Source organism: Mercenaria mercenaria, chromosome 15, assembly GCF_021730395.1.
Source record: "Mercenaria mercenaria strain notata chromosome 15, MADL_Memer_1, whole genome shotgun sequence".
Taxonomy (NCBI): domain Eukaryota; kingdom Metazoa; phylum Mollusca; class Bivalvia; order Venerida; family Veneridae; genus Mercenaria; species Mercenaria mercenaria.
Genome location: NC_069375.1, coordinates 48,064,476 through 48,086,222, shown reverse-complemented (window position 1 = coordinate 48,086,222; position 21,747 = coordinate 48,064,476). Strand labels below are relative to the sequence as shown.

General features: G+C 35.1%; 1 protein-coding gene across 2 annotated transcripts in view; it reads right to left on the bottom strand.

Annotated features, from left to right (window-relative positions):
• Positions 1-21,747, bottom strand: part of LOC123552279 (tyrosine-protein kinase ABL1-like) — a 51,987-nt gene that overhangs the window by 17,794 nt on the left and 12,446 nt on the right. Inside the window, exon 2 of one of the 2 annotated variants that reach the window (XM_045341815.2) lies at positions 18,163-18,342. In XM_045341815.2, coding sequence (XP_045197750.2) covers positions 18,163-18,342 — 180 coding nt within the window. Of the gene's footprint in view, positions 1-3,028; positions 4,084-18,162; positions 18,343-21,747 lie in introns of those variants that run through there. The other variant, XM_045341825.2, reaches the window with a different exon arrangement.

Sequence of the window (21,747 nt, the reverse complement as noted above, 5' to 3'; positions counted from 1 at the left end):
GGGACCTTATTTTGTGGATTGATGCATCCATGAAATTATTCAAAAACTAGTCTCCCTATTATATAAGTGATTTTACAGAATTAAAGTTTATTGCAGAAATCGCCTCAGTAACTGTGAATGTATGTATTGTTGTAAATGATTAGCAATTTGCAAACGAATGTTTAAATATTAATTTCATATCACTTTGCTTTTAGCAGGTGAATTCATTAAGAGACAAGATTAGGATCTTAATGATCACACAAAAAAAAACTGTTTTCAATTTTATTTTAGCTTAAATTCATTGAGCTAAATTCTGTCCTCTGTACATCATGTTTCTTCCAAAAAAAGACAAAAATGACTAGTGGCTTAATTCATCTGCAAAGAAAGATGCAAGTTACTCAACCAGGGTTATACTTATCTACAAACCAATCTGACTAAAGTTCATCTCCTATTACGCTAAGCATAGGATCTGAGAACGACCTATTCATTTCCTCGTTCTGACGACCCTTTCGCTACCAATCGAGCCTAACTTACAACATCTTGCAAATCTACCTGTAGCTTGACTTTTGATATTTACAATTTATGTCGTAAGTATCAGATAGAAAGCCTAGCTCAGTCGGTAGGTAACTTGCTTTGTAAGCGAGGGGTCCGGGTTCGAGCCCTGGAATGACTGCACATTTTCTTACTCTTTGACATTCGAACAAAGTTTGATTGGATAAAATAAAAATAGCAATACTGGAAATCCAAAATCTACAGAAGACGAATGTGAATTGGTCGTTATCAGATCTTCGTTTAGAAGATCAAGTACTTTAGTCAGATTGCTACAAACCATCCATACCAATCCCCATTCTGGCCTACCTATCTACCTACAAAAATACCTCAAAACATCATCTACAATCATGTTTACCTATAACTTGAGAATTTTTATTATTTTAGATACTTTACAACAAGAATTATCCCTTGTCCTTCGTGTTTATTTCATGTACCTAATCTCATTTCAAAATCATACCTTTTCTGTTATGTTTTGCCAAATTTGGGTAAATGGGCAATAAAAGGTCATCAATTTGCAGGCATTTAACCACTAAATAGGCAAAACCAGGTGTGAAATATAATTGCGGTAAAGTAGGGAGGTTTTATTGTGGGAAATGAGTGACATTACACGAATGATTTTTCACAGTCATACATAGCATGTCACAAGGTCATTAGTATCTACTCATTTTCTTATACACCTGCGTGTGAATGTTTGTCTCACTTTGCCGCAATATTTTAGTCACTAGTACCTGGAGCAAACAGGTAGATTAGTCAAATGTCAAAATGATGTTAATGGTGGTGTTAAACGTGGTGGTGATGATGATGATGAAGATGGTGAAAATGATGATGATGATGATGATTAAATAAGAAATGAATGAATGAATGAATAATGACAGCTTTGATGGTGATGTTGACTGTGGGGATGATGATGATGATAATGATGATGATCATGATGATGATGATGAAGGTGGTGGTGGTAGTGGTGGTAATGAGACAAGAAACTACATCATTTGTTTTATGAAATATATCAAACTTATTTAAGTGACAGTAATGGGGTAGTGATAGTGATGCTGAGACATGTTGTTCATGATGATGATGATGATGATACTGGTAATGATAATATAAAGGGAAAACTTTTTTCATCTAAACAAAGAATAAGAAAATAGTAGAACACTGCCGAAAATATAATATATTGTACATGAATGCTCTAACATATAATGTGTAAAAACAAATAACAGCACATGACATTGACTTTAAACGTCTTCTTTACATTAGCCAAAATATATTATCAATGGGACTGGCCAATATTGTTTTTCAATGTGGGCGTTTTGACTGCCGATTTGAAGTTAGGATTACCCCTTGTGATAAAGCAAATACCCACTTGAGGATGTGTGTGGTGGTAGACAATTGTAATACTTGCAAGCTTAAATTGATATTGATGGGCTTGAGCCAAGATTTGGAAATTTGATTTGTCCGATTTCTTACTAAAGCACAATAAGTCATCATAAAAAACGTAAAAAATAATAGGTTATGAGTCATGCTTTTGAAGAAGTTTTATATAGAAACTTGAAGATATATCAAATTACAAAAGGACAACAAACTTTTAACTGTTAAATCAAAATTTTCATTCAGCAGTTTCTTTCAATATTTCAAAACTTAATGATTCTGAAACTTTCATTCATATAAAAATTTATTTACACCACAAAGAGGTAGGTTTTATTATTGTGATCAAACAATTAGGTCATTCAGCATTTTTCAAGCTGAATGCTAAAAGTAACAATGTAGTTTTATACATATTCTATATACAATTATTCTAGCTAAAGGCTGATGAAAGCTTAAAACTTATTTCAAAAATACTCCTGGTAAAAACAGTACTGGTTACAGTCAAGACCCCAGATAGGTTCAAAACCAACCTGTGACCTTGGAGTTGACAGGCCGTCACCTTGAGGAATTTCCCTTGAAACAAATAGTGCTAACTACTATGGTGACTATACAATTCAAGCGAACACTGACCCTTACATAATAACGTTACAAATATTCCTGAATTTTATACGAGAAGTAACAAATGATTTAGGCAATTGACAACTTCCTAACATAGAAATTGGGTAGAGGACAATTTTATATTAATTACTTAGATGTGCACCCTCTTTGGATGAACAATTTCTAAAATCTGAAGCTCAAACAAAACACTTCCAAGGTTTCTGCTTACCCAGAAATACTGTGACATATCATTAATATTGATGGAGGACTAATTTTTGTGGCTTTCGTGGCTGAGGTAATCCTTCATAAAATTACATCCCAAACAAACAAATGAAACTCTTGTTTCTTTTAGGCTCATAAGTTGAAATCAACCAAGTCAAATTCCCAGGAAATAGCTGTTCAGGCCAAAACAACAAAAATGTTGCGCCCATGAAATACAATAATTCCACAGTATATACATGCAGTGTTGTCTTGATTTGTAATTTCAAATATTAAATTAACATGAAATAGTATGGTTACGAAAATAATCTGAACTTACTGATAAGTCCTTTGATCTCTTTCAGACATTTTATCCTTTTCATCAATTTTCCCATCTTTGGCTTTAAACTCTTCTTGGTACAACAATTAATATTATTCCTATCAACTTTCACACTTGCCATTGTTGGAGGTAACAACAAAGTTTAAAATTACAACTTAACCACTATTTGTCCGCCATCTTAATTGGGCAACAGCATAAAAAATACATCATGATATATCTGGGTATACATCTAAAGTGTCATCATCTCTGTACTTCGCAATGAATTTTCAAAGCAATTTCAAAAGGCATAAAATATCTGGCTTCAGTTAAAGTTTACAACTTTTCACAATATTTATATCACGGTCTCTCTTTTTAAATTTTGCAGTTCCTTAAAAATTACAATCCGAATTGTCAAGATTCACAACAGTCAAAACAATGGGATTATCCTTTAACAAGATTTGCTGAAAATTAAACGGAAGCCTACTTCAATATAATCCCATGTTTCCGCACCCTTAAAAATATCAAACTGTGCCTTAATCTTTATCTTAAAAGCTACAGTACACAACCTTGATTAATTAAAGCGGACTTGTATTAATCCTTAATTAACCATAACTTAGTGGTTAGATCTCTAGTTAAAACACATTTAGTAAATTCAAATGTCAAAAGTTTTAAGTTTTCCTTGCAAAACGTTCAGCATTAAATACAACATGCATATCACCCTATTCTAAATTTCTTCTAAATTCTTACAAGAATAAATATTTTAAAAACATAAAATTCCATCAGAATGTCCTCAAGAAATCTGTATCTTCATCTTTTTCAACATTCCTTTCGATTTCAGAAAACACTTTCCTTCACAATAAATGAAATAAAATTCAGTATCTCCAATCTCTGTTTTAAAATTTCTTGGGTTCACTCCAGAAACAATATCATCATTATTTATGTAACCACACAATTTTTACAATTCTATTGTCCACCCCTTGCTCACAAAACTCCCACATCAAATATCAGTAAACAGCCCTATTAAAATCCAATTTTTAAACAAGAAAAACATTGTATAAAGACAAGTATTCTATTTCTCTTTCAAAACTTGAAACAAAACTGGCTTCTGTTTATTCATTCACAAAACTTTAAACTATCCTTAGTATAATATAATGGGCATTATGACAAGTATAATTGTTTGACAATAAGATATGGTGTCAAAATTATACAATTTGTACATAAATTATCACAAGAGATAATCAGAATTGTTGACAAAATGATTCTAAGATGAGGTAAATAGACAAAAATATTGCCCACTTTATCAAGATCTTCATCTGAATCATCATCAGTCCCATCACAAACATTTTATTATTGCCTTCAGCACTTCAGACCTGTTTATCTTTATTTTCTAGTGAGCTTAAAATAATTACACAAGGCTAAACCAAAAATTGTTTTATTTTTCATATTTTTGCTAGACTGCAAGGGAAGGTTATAGAAATGTCTGAAAAATGGTAAGCCTGATAACTGATAAGCCTTTCTCTCTCCATACCCAAGACCCCTTATTCTTTATGCTATCAATTTGAAGTAATAATAATATTGTTATGACTATCAACAAAATATCCTGAATTTTTCTTCTTTATGTTTTCTACAAACAGTCAAGTTCCTAGTGTCCAATGAAAAATCAGAAGCCTGAAAATCTAGTATGTCCTTTCAAAAGCCTGAAATGAAAAACCCCAGACCTGTAAAGTGTGCAGCCACTGGACTATGTAGAGTGACACATACTCTCAAAGAATCCATTTTATTACGTCTCTTAATCTAATGAAATTTTTCACAAAAAATTTCAGCAAAATTTCATGATTTACTATTATCATACCTAACCCTTAGCCTGCTAAATTTCTATAATGGACTGGTCCATCATTCAATTTGGGCCCCAAAACCATTTTATTATTCGAGGGGTGTTTCTGAAAATTTACTGGAGAATAGCGAACAGTGCAGACCAGATCAGACTGCACGGATGTGCAGGCTGATCTTGGTCTGCACTGCTCGCAAAGGCAGAATTACTGCCGCCAGCAGGCAAAGGGTTTTGGTCATATGAGTGAAAATTTATTAATTTTTTTTTACAAGGATATAATTTTCTAAATTACCGTGAAATAAAATTACATTGCATATAAATCTAATATAATATTTCTGCAAATTTTCTCAATATCTAGAAAATGAATTCAAGCAAATATGCCCAATAATTCTCCCAAAATACTACAAAATCCCATAATCTTCCTTGGGGCATTTGTCAAGTCTGTCAAATGTCAATTAGGGATCATTCACATGATGTCCCTAATCTTTCCGACAATCTCTGGCTACAGTAATATTGTCAACACCTGATAAACATCCAGATAGCATAATCTCCATGTAACCTATACCAACTAGCAATAAGGAAGGACCTTGGGAAGATCTTAAAGAAATGCTAAATGTGCATGCATTAACTGGTCTTCATTAGTTTTTTGGGGGCAAAATGAGTTAACTTTTCTCTGACTTCCTTTTTTAACAGTAACAATATTACTAGACAAGTCTGCTTTACATAAATTCAATGGCCTTGAAACATGCAAGTTCTTGTCAAAAAAAAAAAAAAAAAACAGGGATAGTGACTTGAGTAGTCAAATTTTCTTCATTTGTATAGAGTTACGTTATTGCTGGGTTTAAGTCAAATGGCGTCTTTTCAGCTTTTGATGATGGAGGAAGACCCCCTGGAGCCCTTGCTTGCATTATTTAATCATGGGCGGGCACCTTGGAAGAACCACTGATCTTCCATAAGCCAACTGGATGGCTTCACACCTGAGGAATATAATGTGAGCAAGGGTCGAACCCACATCAGTGAGGACACTGAGGGGCAAGTGATTTGAAGTCAGCTACCTTAATCACTCGGCCAAGGAGGCCCCTATGGAGTTTCTGTAGCTAAGATATTGTGTGACTTAATTTGAACAATTGCATATTTCTTCATGCAAGGCTTTTAACCTTTTATGGCATACTCACCTACACTTTCAAGTGCTCTTCAGTCAGAGTTCAGTTAAAATTATCCATGATTAAAAAATGAACAAACTTTAATGATTTCACACTGTGATCTAAAATTACTGTTCAATTTAAGACAAAGAAGGGGTTTTGTTGACAGCATATATATTCTTTTTTTTGGGTTGTACTTTACTTTCCATGTTAAGTAACCAAGTCTGTCATACTGTGCTTCTCAAGGAAATCATGTATCAGATTCTGTCAGTCAATACAGTGCATATTCAAGGATCTTAATGTAAAGGAATCAAGTATCAGATTCTGACATAGTCAATACAGTCACATTACAGTGCCTATTCAGTTACTCTTATGTTAAGAAATACATACTGTGAAATAATCAGTATTCACAGGGGACTAATTTTTGTGGATTTCACGGTACTGGCTGGCAACCACCATATCCAGAAGACCACCAATCCGGACAGTCCCGTAAACGCTTTTTTTCAGTCTTTAACCTTGCTTGTTAACGATCAAATGGACGCTTGATTTTCAACAAAACAGCGAAGTTACAATGGTTAAATTTAAGTATTTTACCAGAAATGCTACATTTCATTTCGTCTGCACTCACGAAGCATGTTTACATGTCGGGGGAAGTCAGAAGTGGCACGATGCACATGCGCAGTATTTCCGTAGGGTCCCACCATTAAATCTAAAGGCCCCATGCAAATTTGAGGTAAGCAGACAAGACGTTTAGTAAGCACTTAAACCAGGAAATACATATTTGATAATTTAGTGAATGATTTTAATACCCTCTAAAACACATTTTCATATCAAAATATCCACTTCGAACAGTAAAATGTTAAAAGATTTATTCGGGAGAGATACGATCAAATTATCCATTCAAGATAGGTAATCATACAATTCTTTGACTCACCGTACGACTACTTTCCCTTGGGTGAAAATAAAGTTTAATTCAACGTTGAACGTAAACTCAATAAAGTGACACCTTGCTGTCCAGAAACATGGTACTGTTAGACCTTAAAACAATGTGATTTGGTGGCCCTTCGTTCGGGCCTCAAAACAAGAGGGCAATGAAGGCCCTGTATCGCTCACCTGACCTATTGACCTAAAGATCAAAAAGATTAACATTCTGACCAAGTTTCATTAAGATATGAACATAAATGTGGCCTCTAAAGTGTTAACTAGCTTTTCTTTTTATTTGACCCGGTGACCTAGTTTTTGACCCCACATGACCCAAATTTGAACTTGACCTAAAGATCAACAAGACTAACATTCTGTCTAAGATTCATGAAGATATAGTCATAAATGTGGCCTCTAGAGTGTTAACAAGCTTTTCATTTGCATTGACCTAGTGACCTAGTTTTTGACCTACCTGACCTAGATTTGATTGTGACCTATCGATCATCAAGATTAACATTCTGACCAAGTTTCATTAAGATATGGTCATAAATGTGGCCTCTACAGTGTTGTCTAGCTTTTCCTTTGATTTGAACTGGTGACCTAGTTTTTGAGCCTACATGAAACAAATTCAAACTGGACCTTGAGGTCAACAAGATTAACATTCTGACCATGTTACATGAAGATCCAGTCATAAATGTGGCCTCTACAGTGTTAAGAAGCTTTTCCTTTGATTTGACCTGGTGACCTAGTTTTTGAACCCAGATGACCCAATATCAAACTTGTCCAAGATTTTATTGAGGGTAACATTCTGACCAAGTTTCATTAAGATTAGGCCAACATTGTAACGTCTAGAGTGTTAACAAGCTTTTCCTTTGATTTGACCTGGTGACCTAGTTTTTGACCCCAGATAACCCAATATCGAACTCATCCAAGATTTTATTGAGGATAACATTCTGACTAAGTTTCATTAAAACTGGGCCAAAATTGTGACCTCTAGAGTGTTACCAAACTTTTCCTTTGATTTGACCTGGTGTCCTAGTTTTTGACCCCAGATGACTCAATATCGAAGTTGTCCAAGAGTTTATTGGGGGTAACATTCTGACCAAGTTTCATTAAGATTGGGCCAAAATTGTGACCACTAGAGTGTTAACAAGCTTTTCCTTTGATTTAACCTGGTGACCTAGTTTTTGACCCCAGATGACCCAATATTGAACTCATCCAAGATTTTATTGAGAGTAACATTCTGAACAAGTTTCATTAAGATTAGGCCAGAATTGTGACCTCTAGAGTGTTAACAGTCAAATTGTTGACGACGCTGACGCCGACTACGGACAGACGACGACGGACACAGGGCGATCACAAAAGTTCACCTTTGAGCACTTTGTGCTCAGGTGAGCTAAAAATACTTGACCCAATTTTAGAAATAAACAAGTTAGCTCTTTAGTTGGAAGGGGAACCTAGCTTTGTTCACGTGAAATTTCAACCACCAGATATACAAATGTATCTATTTCCCGCGTTATAGTGAAAAATATTCCAAATGTGTCCAGTTGAAGGACGCTAGCCAATAGAGTCAATCCACGAAATCTAATCCCAAAGAAGAAGTAAAATTCCCATTCATTTTATGTTCAAAAGTTAAAATCCATGAATTGCTGTTTTGACCAAAACCACGAAATTTCATGCCCACGAAATTAAATGAATTTACAGTACAAAATTCTGCCATAGTCAATGCAGAGCACATCAAGGGACATTAATGTTAAGGAATCAAGTGTCATGCCATAGTCAATACAATTCATATCCAGGGACTTCAATGTACAGAAATCAAGTGTCAGATTCTATAAAAGTCAATACATTGCATATTCAGGGAGTTTAACATGAATTAATCAAGTATTAGAATTCTGTCCAAAGTCAACGCTATGCCTCTTGAAGGACTTTAATGTAAAGGAATTAGTATCAGAATTTATAATTCAATTCTGTTCCCTTCACAGACTTTAATGCAAATGAACTAATTATCAGATTATGTCCAAAGTCAACGACTTTAATGCAAATTTATGAACCTTAATTGTGTCTCATTCTGTCTTTAATGCAAATGAACCTTGTGTCACATTCTGCCATAGTCAATAGAGTGCATATCCAGGTACTTTAATGCAAATGAACCTTGTGTCACATTCTGCCATAGTCAATAGAGTGCATATCAAGGTACTTTAAAGCAAATGAACCATGTGTCACATTCTGCCATAGTCAATAGAGTGCATATCCAGGTACTTTAATGCAAATGAACCTTGTGTCACATTCTGCCATAGTCAATATAGTGCATATCCAGGGACTTTAATGCAAATGAACATTGTGAAATTGTGTCACATTCTGCCATCAATACAGTGCATATCCAGAGACTTTAATGCAAATGGACATTGTGGCATTGTGTCACATTCTGCCATAATCAATAGAGTGCATATCCAGGGACTTTAATGCAAATGAAACTTGTGTCACATTCTGCCATAGTCAATACAGTGCATATCCAGGGACTTTAATGCAAATTAACATTGTGTCACATTCTGCAATAGTCAATATAGTGCATATCCAGGTACTTTAATGCAAAGAACCTTGTGACCCATTCTGCCATAGTCAATACAGTGCATATAGAGGGACTTTAACCTAAAGGATCCAAGTATAAGATTCTGTCCAAAGTCAATATTGTGCTTTATGCAAAGGAGTCAAGTATCAGATTCTGTAAAAAGTTTTTACTGTTCTTCTTCAAGGACCTCTAGAACATTAATTAGACACATAAGTATTTGACACAACAACTTATTACCCCCTGTACTTAGAGTCACAAAAACTCCAGTAACACCAATTAGTGCCGATACCTTTCACACTTGATATACCATCTTCCCCATCAACTGAAGTATTACAACTTGTGTCAGAAATGAGTTGTAGAAGACCATAACACTGTCATATAATTATGTCCTAACAACTAAATATTCCTAATCATTACTGGTAGCATGCTATTTTTAATCAAGCAGAAAGTTATAGGCATATTTCTAGATAATCTATTGGCATGTGTTTATACTAGAACAACAGGTGAAAAGGAAACAATCTATGAAACATTGCCAGCATCTACCTAAGAAAAATATGAACTATTTCTTTATAAAAAAATCTATAATCCATTCTTTGATGCACATTTTTTTTTTACTGAAGCCCAAAAGAAAATGACTCCTCTTTTGACCAATTAGCACACTTGTTCATTTACATAGAAGCCGTGTACATTTTGTATTTTCCCCCGATAATCGAAAATATGAAAATCCAAAGAGAGTAACTTGGTTTATCAAATCTACTTTAAAAGCTGCCGTTTTTCAAAAAAGGAGGCAATTTCAGTTTGTTTGTTTCTTTCAGTTAATGCTGATTTCATTTATATGACAGTCAGTCTAACCTAACCCACAGGGTTCCTGAATAAAACCTTGTTTATCAATATACACATCAATTATCCCGAAGTACCTGACAACTTCCCCCCAGTTAATCACAACTGTAAGACAGATTGTAAGAAGCAATGTGTCTACAGTACATCTTCCCTAAGAACTTACAAATCACCATAGATTCAAACTAATAAATGACTTCTCTCTCTTCAGTCAGATGTATTTGGTCATGAAGCAATTTTTTTAACAGAAAACTATATACATGTTTTGGTACACTGATTCTTACAGAATTTGTTTCCTCTAAAAAATATACAACATATATTATCTCAATTTTTCAACAAAACAGTTTTCTTGGCAATATCTGTCTATGGACAAAGTCTTTGGAAACAAAAATAATTTTCACTACCTTTGCTGTGTTGAGAATGTTGCAAAATCAATCAGTTTTAATTTTGTTTTCGGCAAACCAATAAGATGTTGTCTTTGATTAAATTTCACATTATATGAAGTCCCAATTTGTGTATTCCTTTCAAACAAATATGCTATGCTGTAAGATGGAGCTGCATCTGTTTCTGTGTTAAAATCACAGACTCAATCAATTTAGAATATGTACTTACATTAAGGCAAACCTGTTGACAGAGGTGATACCCTGTGCATCTGAGGTCTAACTTAACATATAAAGGTACAATGTATATGAGTGACCTTCAGGTCAGACACCAAATTTGTAATACAATGGCGCTGGGTAGGAAGGAAACTTTTGAACAACAAAGTTTCAACAGAACTTCTAGGACATAACTCCGCTGAAATTCTTAATTTGCAATATATTTCTTAACACTATGCTAATGTTAATAAGAGCTGTTTGTAAAACACATGATGACCCCCACCAACAGTCACAAGCAGATATATACAATGTATTTTCAGTCTCCAAGTATTCTATGACCTTGACCTTTGGTCTAATGCAACCCAAAACAAGAGCTGTCTCCACAGGATGACACATGTCCCCGATGGCACTTTGAATGAACAGTTATGGCCGATGTTAGAGTTTAGGACCTTTGACCTACGGACCTGGGTCTTGTGCGCGACACTTCGTCTTACTGTGGTACACATTCATGCCCAATAATTTTAAAATCCATGCATGAATGACAAAGATATGGACCGGACATGCCCATCAATGCACTATCATGAAATATGACCTTTAACGTCTAAGTGTGACCTTGACCTTTGAGCTACGGACCTGGGTCTTGCGTTCGACATGTCATCTTACTGTGGTACACATTCATGCCAAGTTATTTGAAAATCCATCCATGGATGACAAAGATATGGACCGGACACGAATGCACATCATGAAAAATGACCTTTAACGTCTAAGTGTGACCTTGACCTTTGAGCTACGGACCTGAGTCTTTCGCGTGACACATCGTCTTACTGTGGTACACATTCATGCCAAGTAATTTGAAAATCCATCCATCGATGACAAAGATGTGGTCCGGACACGAATGCACATCATGAAAAATGACCTTTAACGTCTAAGTGTGACCTTGACCTTTGAGCTAGGGACCTGGGTCTTTCGCGTGACACGTCGTCTTACTGTGGTACACATTCATGCCAAGTTATTTGAAAATCCATCCATCGATGACAAAGATATGGACCGGACACGAAAATTGCGGACACACCGACAGACTGACAGACCGACAGACGGTTCAAAAACTATATGCCTCCCTTTGGGGGCATAAAAAAAACAATAGAGGCCATCTTCTTATCATCAGCAATCATCATAATGAAGTATGCACAACAGGGATCATCCTAGGTCAAAATTTTAGGGAGAAGTGACTTCTCCCTCAACAGAATTTAGGGAGAAGTTGAGAAATTTAAGAAGAATGGGCATATAGCATTCAGTTTCTTGCCTATATATATCCACTTTCTGTGGGCCTAGCTGTAACTTATAAACAGTAATTATTTAAGGAAATTGATTCTTGCATTATCATTTTCATGAATTTCTAAATAAAGCATAAACTTAGCTATGAAAAAAGAGTGCCAGAATGTCACAATATACGCCCGTCACAGCAATGTTTTTTACACTAGCACCTGTATTTGCAAAGGGAAATTTTTAATTTTTTGGGTTGTTTACATGTTTTTTCTTTAGAAATTTTTGTTATTCTTTTATTTTACTAAGTCCCAAAAAAAAATCCTTACCAGGTAGAGATACCTTAAAATACACCCAAAATTTGAAAGTAACATCAATGTTGTACCACAGAAAAGTGGTCTTGGTTTTTCAGTAGGGTCAGTTATAAAAAAGTTACAATGTAAGTTATTTATAGACACAACAAAGGGGAAGTTAATCTTTAAAGAGAGGGGAGAAAAAAAAAAAAAAAAAAAAAAAAAAATTACAAGTCCATAAAAAAAAACCCTTTACCAGGTAGAGATAGCTCAAAATACACCTCAGAATTGGACGTAACATGCATGTTGTACTACAGAAAAGTGGTCTCGATTTTTCCCTACGACTTGTAATGAAAAAGTTACAATATAAGCTATTTATAGTAACAGCAAAGGAAGTAATTCAAAAAGAAGGGACCAGTGCATGACACTCGTCCCCATGATGGTGTACAATTGTGCCAGTTACATCAAAATCCCTCCATGCATGAAGAAGAAATGCTTCGGACAAAGTTTTCATTCTTGTATCCTTGACCTCTAAGTGTGACCTTGACCTTACCCCTAGGGACATGGTTCTTGCGCATGACACTCCGTCTCATGATGGTGAACAATTTTGCCAAGCTACATCAAAGTCCTTTCATGCATGAAGAAGATATGCTCCGGACAAAGTTTTCATTCTTGTATCCTTTGACCTCTAAGTGTGACCTTGACCTTAGACCTAGGGACCTGGTTCTTACGCATGACACTCCGTCTCATGATGATGAACAATTGTGCCAACTTTCATCAAAATCCCTCCATGCATGAAGAAGATATGCTCCGGACAAAGTCATTCTTGAATTTGACCTTTGACCTCTAAGTGTGACCTTGACCTTAGACCTAGGGACCTGATTCTTGCGCATGACACTCCGTCTCATGATGGTGAACAACTGTGCCAAGTTTCATCAAAATCCCTCCATGCATGTAGAAGATATGCTCCGGACAAGGTCTGTGGACGCCGCCCGCCCGCCCACCCGCCAGGGGCGTTCCCATAATACGTCCCGTTTTTCAAACGGGCGTAAAAAAAGTCGCCTTTAAATTTTTATCCGAAATTTACATATCCAAAACTCGTAAATTTAACAGGTGCACGATCAAAACGGCGTGGAAATTTTCATTCATGTTTCGATTCTCGTGCTTTTATAATGCCCGATTTTTGCACCAACTTGTTCAGATTTATACATATAATTTTTTTTTTTTTTTTTTTCGAAAATAATATCAAACTCGTAGATAATGGCGATCTTTTTACAATATTTTGTACGGCAGGTCTGACGTCTGCGAAATCATTTTTTATCATGATCCACAGTACCCAAGCCGTTCATTTACAGAAATTGACCATAATTATGGTAATTGAAATAATTTTTGAAGTAATCTTTAATAAAATGAAAGAATAATACAATAGTTGCATAAGATCATGCTCTCGTTAAGTTTATCGGCTTTTTACACGCCGATTGAAAATTTTCAAAATGGCGGCGGCTTACAATATTATTGATTGACACTGATATTGACGCTACGATTGGCTGAAGTTTAACAGGTGAGTAGGCGAGGTTGACTATGGATTTATCAATAATTTAATGTAGAATATGCATCAAGTTTTACAACTTTAAGTAAACAGATAATAACTGGCTGAAAAACTAGGTGATTTGGATTTCGCCCGGAGGCGATAATTAGGCGAAGTGGCCGACTTTAAAGCAACGATATCGCTCAAATCGCCTTGTAGGATGATCCCTGCACAAGCTATATGGTATACCAGGACTGTTAACAAGCAGAACTATTTTCAGTTTTCAGGTCATTGTGACCTTGACCAATGACCCAAAACCAATTATTGTAGGGTCATCTACCAATGGCAATCATCCTACAAAGTTTAATCAGGCACTAATGTCCCTTAATTACTGGTTGGTAACAAAATTGTGTAAGAGACAAACAGAAAGACAAACCAATCAAGCAAACAAGATGAGCAAAATATACCCCTCTTCCTCAAAGGAAGCATAAAAAATTGCATGTGCAAGCTTTTAATGCAAGGAAAGAAGACATTGCATATTGTGCATCATAAAACTTTATTATATATTCTTCCGATTAATTACTTTTTATATACATTTTATAGATTTCTCAAGTACCTGCTGCAGATGCGCATGCAGTAAAGTAGTTCTGATTATCACATAATATTATACCACAGCCCCTGACAGCAGGAATATTTCAGTCGATGTTTGCTAGAATGATTATCAGACAAAAGGTACAAACTCGAAAACAAAATGCCTCGCAGCATTTTAGTCTAACTTACGTTGCTGCATCTTGTTAACCAGTCAATTACTTGTAAATAAATACAGATTTCAACAGGAAGTGGACTCAAGTATACTAAAAGCTTTCTTTATACTTTGTAATCAGACTAAAATAATTTTCATAGATTTGTATGAACTAAAACAACCTTCTCAAACTAAACCAACATTTCCCTGCTATAGATGCTGAAGAGTTTATTGTAACAAATTCTTTGAAACATGAATCAAGCTGGGCAATTCATTTCATTTCTGGGAACCAATAATCAGAGGAATTGTTTGTTTGAAAGCTCTTCATTCTGAAGTGGATTATTGCACAACACTGTGGAGATATGGGCAATTAATATCCCTGATCAGCTGTATTAGATGAATAATACACAGGAGAATCCTCTGCTGACATGTGATAGCAAAACGCAAGTGGCATGCATTGCTGCTTATTTCAAGAAACATTTTATTGTTTTGCAATTGTGTGTTTGTTTGATAATCAGATTTGGGTTGAAATCATTTCTAGACATTATTCCAAGTTATGTAACTGAGGTTTCCTAGCCGTTGGTTTTAGATTCAGTACCAGTACTGAATTCATTCTCTGGAAGTGCCTTGACAACTTCTCCACAAGAATCAGATGTTAAGACAAAAGTACTTTAGATGAACAGTCTTCTCTACTATGGTAATGGCAAAATAATTGTCATGTCCAGGGGATCTGAAACTCCAATCTGACTAAAGTACTTGATCTTCTAAACGAAGATCTGAGAACGACCCATTCACATTCGTCTTCTGTATATTTTGGATTTCCATTATTGCTATTTTTATGTTATCCAATCAGACGACTTGTTCGATTGTCAAAGAGTAAGAAAAATATGCAATTATTCCAGGACTCGAACCCGGGACCCCTCGCTTACAAAGCAAGTGGCCTACCGACTGATCTAACCGGCTATCTGATACATTACGACATAAGAATTGTAAATATCAAAAGTCAATGCTACAGGTAGATTTGCAAGATGTTGTAAGCTAGGCTCTGACTGGCTAGTGAAAGGGCCGTCAGAACGAGGCAATGAATAGGTCGTTTTCAGATCCTATGCGTAGCGTAATAGGAGATGTACTTTAGTCAGATTGTCTGAAACTCATAACCTCTTGACAGGATTCTGATTTCCAATCTGAGCAAGAGCAAAAGATTTCATGTATGTAACTGCTCTTACTAATTTACTTCTTTTGATTAACTATACATTGTCAACAACATCTAAACCCTACATTTCCAGGCAGTTCCACCTTTTAATTGCAAACTTTCTGACATGAAACAGCAGTGCCAGGAGGACTATCATTTTTATAGTTTCTTTAATCTAAGCATAACTTTAAATCAAAACACTCCTTAGAAAATTATAATGTGCTGTTAAGCGTGTGCTAATAGAACACTATTAGTAGTAAACATCTTTTAATAATTGTTTTATTCAACAAAGGAATAAAATACACTGCTTTTGTGGCAAGGAATGCTTTATTTTAACTACAATTTCTGTGTTTCTTCTGCAATAAACAGTGCTTGACAAAATGTTATATTACTGAAAACTGAACTGTGTGCACAGTAATTCTGAACCAATTGTTAATTTCTCAGTTTACAGTAAATCATTTCTCAGAACTGTAAGATATATTAACAGCAGAAATGTGCAATAATGTCTGGTTAACTCACTGATGACAATAACAGACTGGGTCTCATTTTGTATTCTACTTCTCTCTCAATAGCATGACTCAGCACAATATTAATATGCACAGTCAGGGATAAAAGACGGAATAAAAAACCAGTCTAAAATTCACCAGCTGTGCCAGTCTGAAGAAATAACAACAATATAACACTATTATGTCATGATTCCTGCAATCACTACAACATGTTGGGAATAAGAAACAGGGTATGTCTATAAAACACTCAATTTTCTTACACTTGTAGAATAATGTATAGCTCATTATTCACCAAACTGATGGCTGGCTGGGTGCTCTCAGATAATATGAAAATCAGTGCCACTTTCACTTTAAATGGTCATTTTTATCACACTGCATCAAACCAGTGCTACTGATAGTTAGCTTCTCTCACAAATGTAGGGCTAAGGCATGCTCACACTGTTGCTTACGTAAATAGCAAATGACTACCAATTTAAGAAGTCCCAAAATTAGAACAGGCGTACATTCTCCTTGCCCAGTTGATTATAAGACAAAATGCCTTAAATCACGGTCATGAAGATGTTAGTCACTCCTCCGACATCTCTAAATATAGTTTCTACAAGTTGACACTACTCATGGAGAACAAGTTAGTACATGTTTAGGACCACATGCTCTTGACCATTGCTATAGATTTGATTATTTGAAGCACTGCTGACAAAACTAAAAACAATGGACCACACTTAAGAAACCTCAAGGTGAAAGAACCAGTATGCTTCATATCAGGTTTTTTTTTTTTGCTTCCAATAAACAAATTTTGAGTGTATAAAAAGTGATTCGTACAAAGCAACTTTGTAAGATTATGAATTTATTCAGCTGTAAAAATGTTCTAAGAATGAAAGAAAATATTTCTATTTATCTGATACTAATTATGCCTCTTTTTCTACAGTGACAATGGTCTATTCTCTTCCAAAGACCACATAAAACACAAACAGGTAAGGAATACTTAAATTTTCATAAAAATGCTTTCTCAGTACACATTCCACAATACTGAAGATACGCAAGAACCAAATTTCTCGAAATATACATATCTCGCCCTTTGAAAATCAAATCAAACATAGCAATCTGCCACAAAAAGTCCTATAAACATTAAATGCATGAAATACAGATAGAAGGTAGGGATTCCTAGAAGAAGAAAACAAACTGTAAACAATGTCAAACATGTGTTTAAGCGAGCATTTTACACATACTGTAACACTCCCCCCCCCCCCCCCCCCCCCCCCCCCAGCAGATTATTACATCATCAAAGTCTGAGACAATTTCAGTATAAGTTACATCTTCTTGTTTTCTTTTCATTATTCTTTGAAATTCAGTCACATCAGTGACCAAAAAACTGATACTTCAACATTATCAAGTCATTTTAAAGGATTACCATTCATGTTTTTCTTTACAATTTCTAAATCTGTTATGGTGAGATGTCCACTTAACAATATCACCACATTTGTTATATAGTTTTCTTTTTTTTACCTATTTTCTACAAAGCAGATAAGGTTAATGGCACAAGTTTGAATTTAATGAAATCATTCTTTAAGTAAATTCTTTGGTGAAACTTTCTACCAAAATTAAAATATAACAATGGAAGAGTCCAGTACACAAGTGTTTTCTGGGGAGTACGGACAATTGTGAATTTTATATTCTCATATTTTAATAAGGCAAATAAATTCTTCCAGTATTTCAAATGAGTGTTTAAAATTACCTTTTACAATGGTAAGTTGGTTATCTCCCCCTGACTGAAACTCGTATAGCGCGACAAACAAGTTGGGATCATCCTCTGCCTGGTTGGCCAGTAAGTTCTCCTTGGACATCCATTTTGACCCAAGGGTGTCCAGACCGGACCCCGGGGCATCTGGCAAAGGTCTTGTCTGGAACAGTGCTTCTGAAAATATAAAAGATTGGCATGGTTACTATTTGACAGATATGATACTTATGAGATACTGTTCTTTCAAGTTTTTTTTAAAGTTGATTGTCATACTTGCATCTGTGTTCATGTACTGTGAAATTACTGACTGAACAAATTTTCCTGTATTCTGTGGTTGAGTCAATCAATGAAATTAAATCACAATGAACATTTATATAAAATAATTCCATGCAATTTAAGCACGATTCACAGTTTTCATATCACCATGAAAATGTTCTATTAACCAAAACCACAAAATTTCAAGCCCTCCAAATTCAGTGACTCCACAGGAAGGCAATTTTCCACAGCTATGTTTCTACTTTTAATGGTACAGTACAACCCTGACACATCTTTGGTATAAAATCAAGCTAAACCAGGACCCTGTATGAATCTTGACTCCAACAAGTCTTAATGCAAGGGAAACTAAATCACTGTAATGCAAAACCAAAACCCATTTTTTTGGACTGCTGTTCTACACACATTCTGTCTAATGGAAAGAGATCTAAGAGAATGGTCACATGTACACAAATGTCTGGAAAGCAATCATTTCCAATCTCTAACAGGAAGCAACACAGAAAGGTTCCCTAATTTTTAATGCAGTAACTAAGTCGCCAAATATTCACTCCCAATCTTTCAGCTATTAATATCATTTTACGATTTTTGCGAGAGCAATAAAAATGCCCTTTTTTATACACACAACAATATACAACATTCTCCCCTCTACCAATTTGTATGTAGATAGATATTATCTTCAAAGTCATAAAAATGTTTTTAAACTAGTAACATAGATATTCTATATCGATAGGGTTAGTCATTAGCTTAACTTAAACATCAGTAAAAAGGTCCATAATAACACAGTGTACTATGTAATTACTATGGTGGGTATTACACACCCAGTGAATGTTGCGGGCGAAGATTACATGGCTGTTATAATACCATGACATTGTTCAGGCTCGGGTTAAACAGTCAAAGCAATTTTCTTGAACATGGTCAATGAGTGAGAAACGTTGTGTGGGGCCAGACAGTCGACTGCTCCCCATCCAACCAGTTTGTAAATTTTAGCTGACCAAGCTTACATCACTTCAGCAGGTGTGACCAATAACTGGTCATGAAGGCCAGGAAAATGAATTCATTATGATAGTCTATTTCCACAGAATTACTTAATTTCATGGCCATGAAATTTCACGTCAGTTAACCAATACCCTGTTAAATTTCTATTATGAACTTTTCCTTTTTCTTTCAATTTGGACAGAGTCATTAACTATCAAAAGGGGTTCATGTTTAAACAGAAGACACTGATTGAATGGCGAAAAGTGCAGATCAGATCTTGATCATGCTGCACGGATGTGCATGCAAAGGCAGAATCAATCGTGTCAAGCATGATAAGGATTAATTTCATGGCCATGAAATCTTGTGGCTTTTAGCAAATGGGCTAATTCATGGGGATATGAATTCGCGGATTTTACCTGTTAAATATAAACGAAACCAGATGAGTTTGTTGAGATTTATTTTTGTGGACTGATCAACCATCAAAAACACAAAAAGTAGTCCCCCATGAATATTAATGATTTCAAGTCAAATCTTTTCAGTTTTATGAATACCTTAAATCTATCACATTATTTAAAATCTATCATCCTTAATTTTCAAGCTTCCAGTTGAGTCTTCTCCCACTATTTCAGATTTTCTGCTCAGCACCCTTTTATAATCCATACAAAAATGAATGTCAGGGTTAGCCTACATTCAAGGTAGGGCTGGGACGATTTCAAAATTTTGAAACTGGTTAATCATTTGTATGAAATCAAATCGAACCGGTTAATCGGCTGCCATATTTAAAATGCCGTTTTCTTTCCTGATGACCATATCAAGGTACTTCCAGCAGCTGACTTCATCAAAAACTTACGGACTTATCATTTGCTAGCAGTGTGGTAATTAATAAGTCATATAAAATTATTGGTGTATTTTTTCTTTAGATATATCACGACAAGCAAATCCGAGACTGATTATGTTTACTTTAGATATATCACGACAAGCAAATCCGAGACTGATTATGTTTACTTTAGATATATCACGACAAGCAAATCCAAGACTGATTATGTTTACTTTAGATATATCACGACAAGCAAATCCAAGACTGATTATGTTAAAGTTGATGTGTTTTAGCAGAAATATACTGCGGGTCTATCATTTAGTATGGCATGTCAAAGAAATGTAGAAGATAAAGTACAATTCGTGATGCTTATTGTTTGAGAGCGATTAGCTGTTATGCAAAATCGAAACCGGTTTCACCTAGTACCGTAGATACCCATGTATAATGCGCACCCGTGTATAATGCGCACCCCCGATCTTAGTCCAAAATCCTGGGAAAAAAAAAATAAATAAAAATTTTTGGTCAATTTTGAGGTGGATGGAAAACGAAAGTAGAGTTTACATCGACACCGGCAATAAATTTTATCTCCGCGGCGGAGAGCAGCACCGGTTTCACGGTACTATCGATTTTTGTTTTCTCGAAATAAAACCAGTAAATTATTGTTATATTTGTTGTTTTACCTTTTTAAATTCACTATTTTGAATAAATAAATAGCAGCTGGTTCAATATTTCGGAATGGTATCTTTCAAAATGACATGAGCTTCTCAATTCAAACTGATAACAAAAGGTGTGATAGTCTTTTTGTCATGATCATAAAGCCAGTAATTACCGGCAATTAACGTGTCACCTCGTGTCAATTATGTTGTTCACAGTTTGATATCGGTTAAAGATAATTCTCGATCTTTAATTAGTATCATAATTTTTGTGATTTGTAAACATTTCTTTCGTCAAAATACTTTTAAATTTATATGAAATTAATTTTGTTTGAAAGAAAAATAAACAATCCGATCTTTTACGGAACGTAACGGCAATCTTAGATTTTAGCGGAGACAGTAAGCGCGGGGAGTAGTTTTCCTTTACCAAAATGGCGAACATCGGTAACAAACTTGTTTTGAAGTTGGAAAATTGTCTATACCTGTGTATTATGCGCACCCACGATTCGGGGGGTGGTCCCGGGGGTAAAAAAACTGCTCATTATACATGGGTATCTACGGTAATCGAATCGGATCCGATTAACCAAGTAATCGTCCCAGTCCTAATTCAAGGTGGTCAATCACATTTGAGCAACATTGTATGACATTTTTCAGTTTTCATATATTCTTATATTATGCTACAGATTCTCGATTTGGTATTTTTAAAACAGTTTAGAAACAAAAACTCAAATTCTAATGTTCATAACATGACCACACTTCCTTTAAATTTATAGAATTACATTCAATATACATGTCAAATACATAACACATGTCTTTTAAGTGAATACTGTTTTTTGAACCTTGAAAACATTTTAATCATCATGC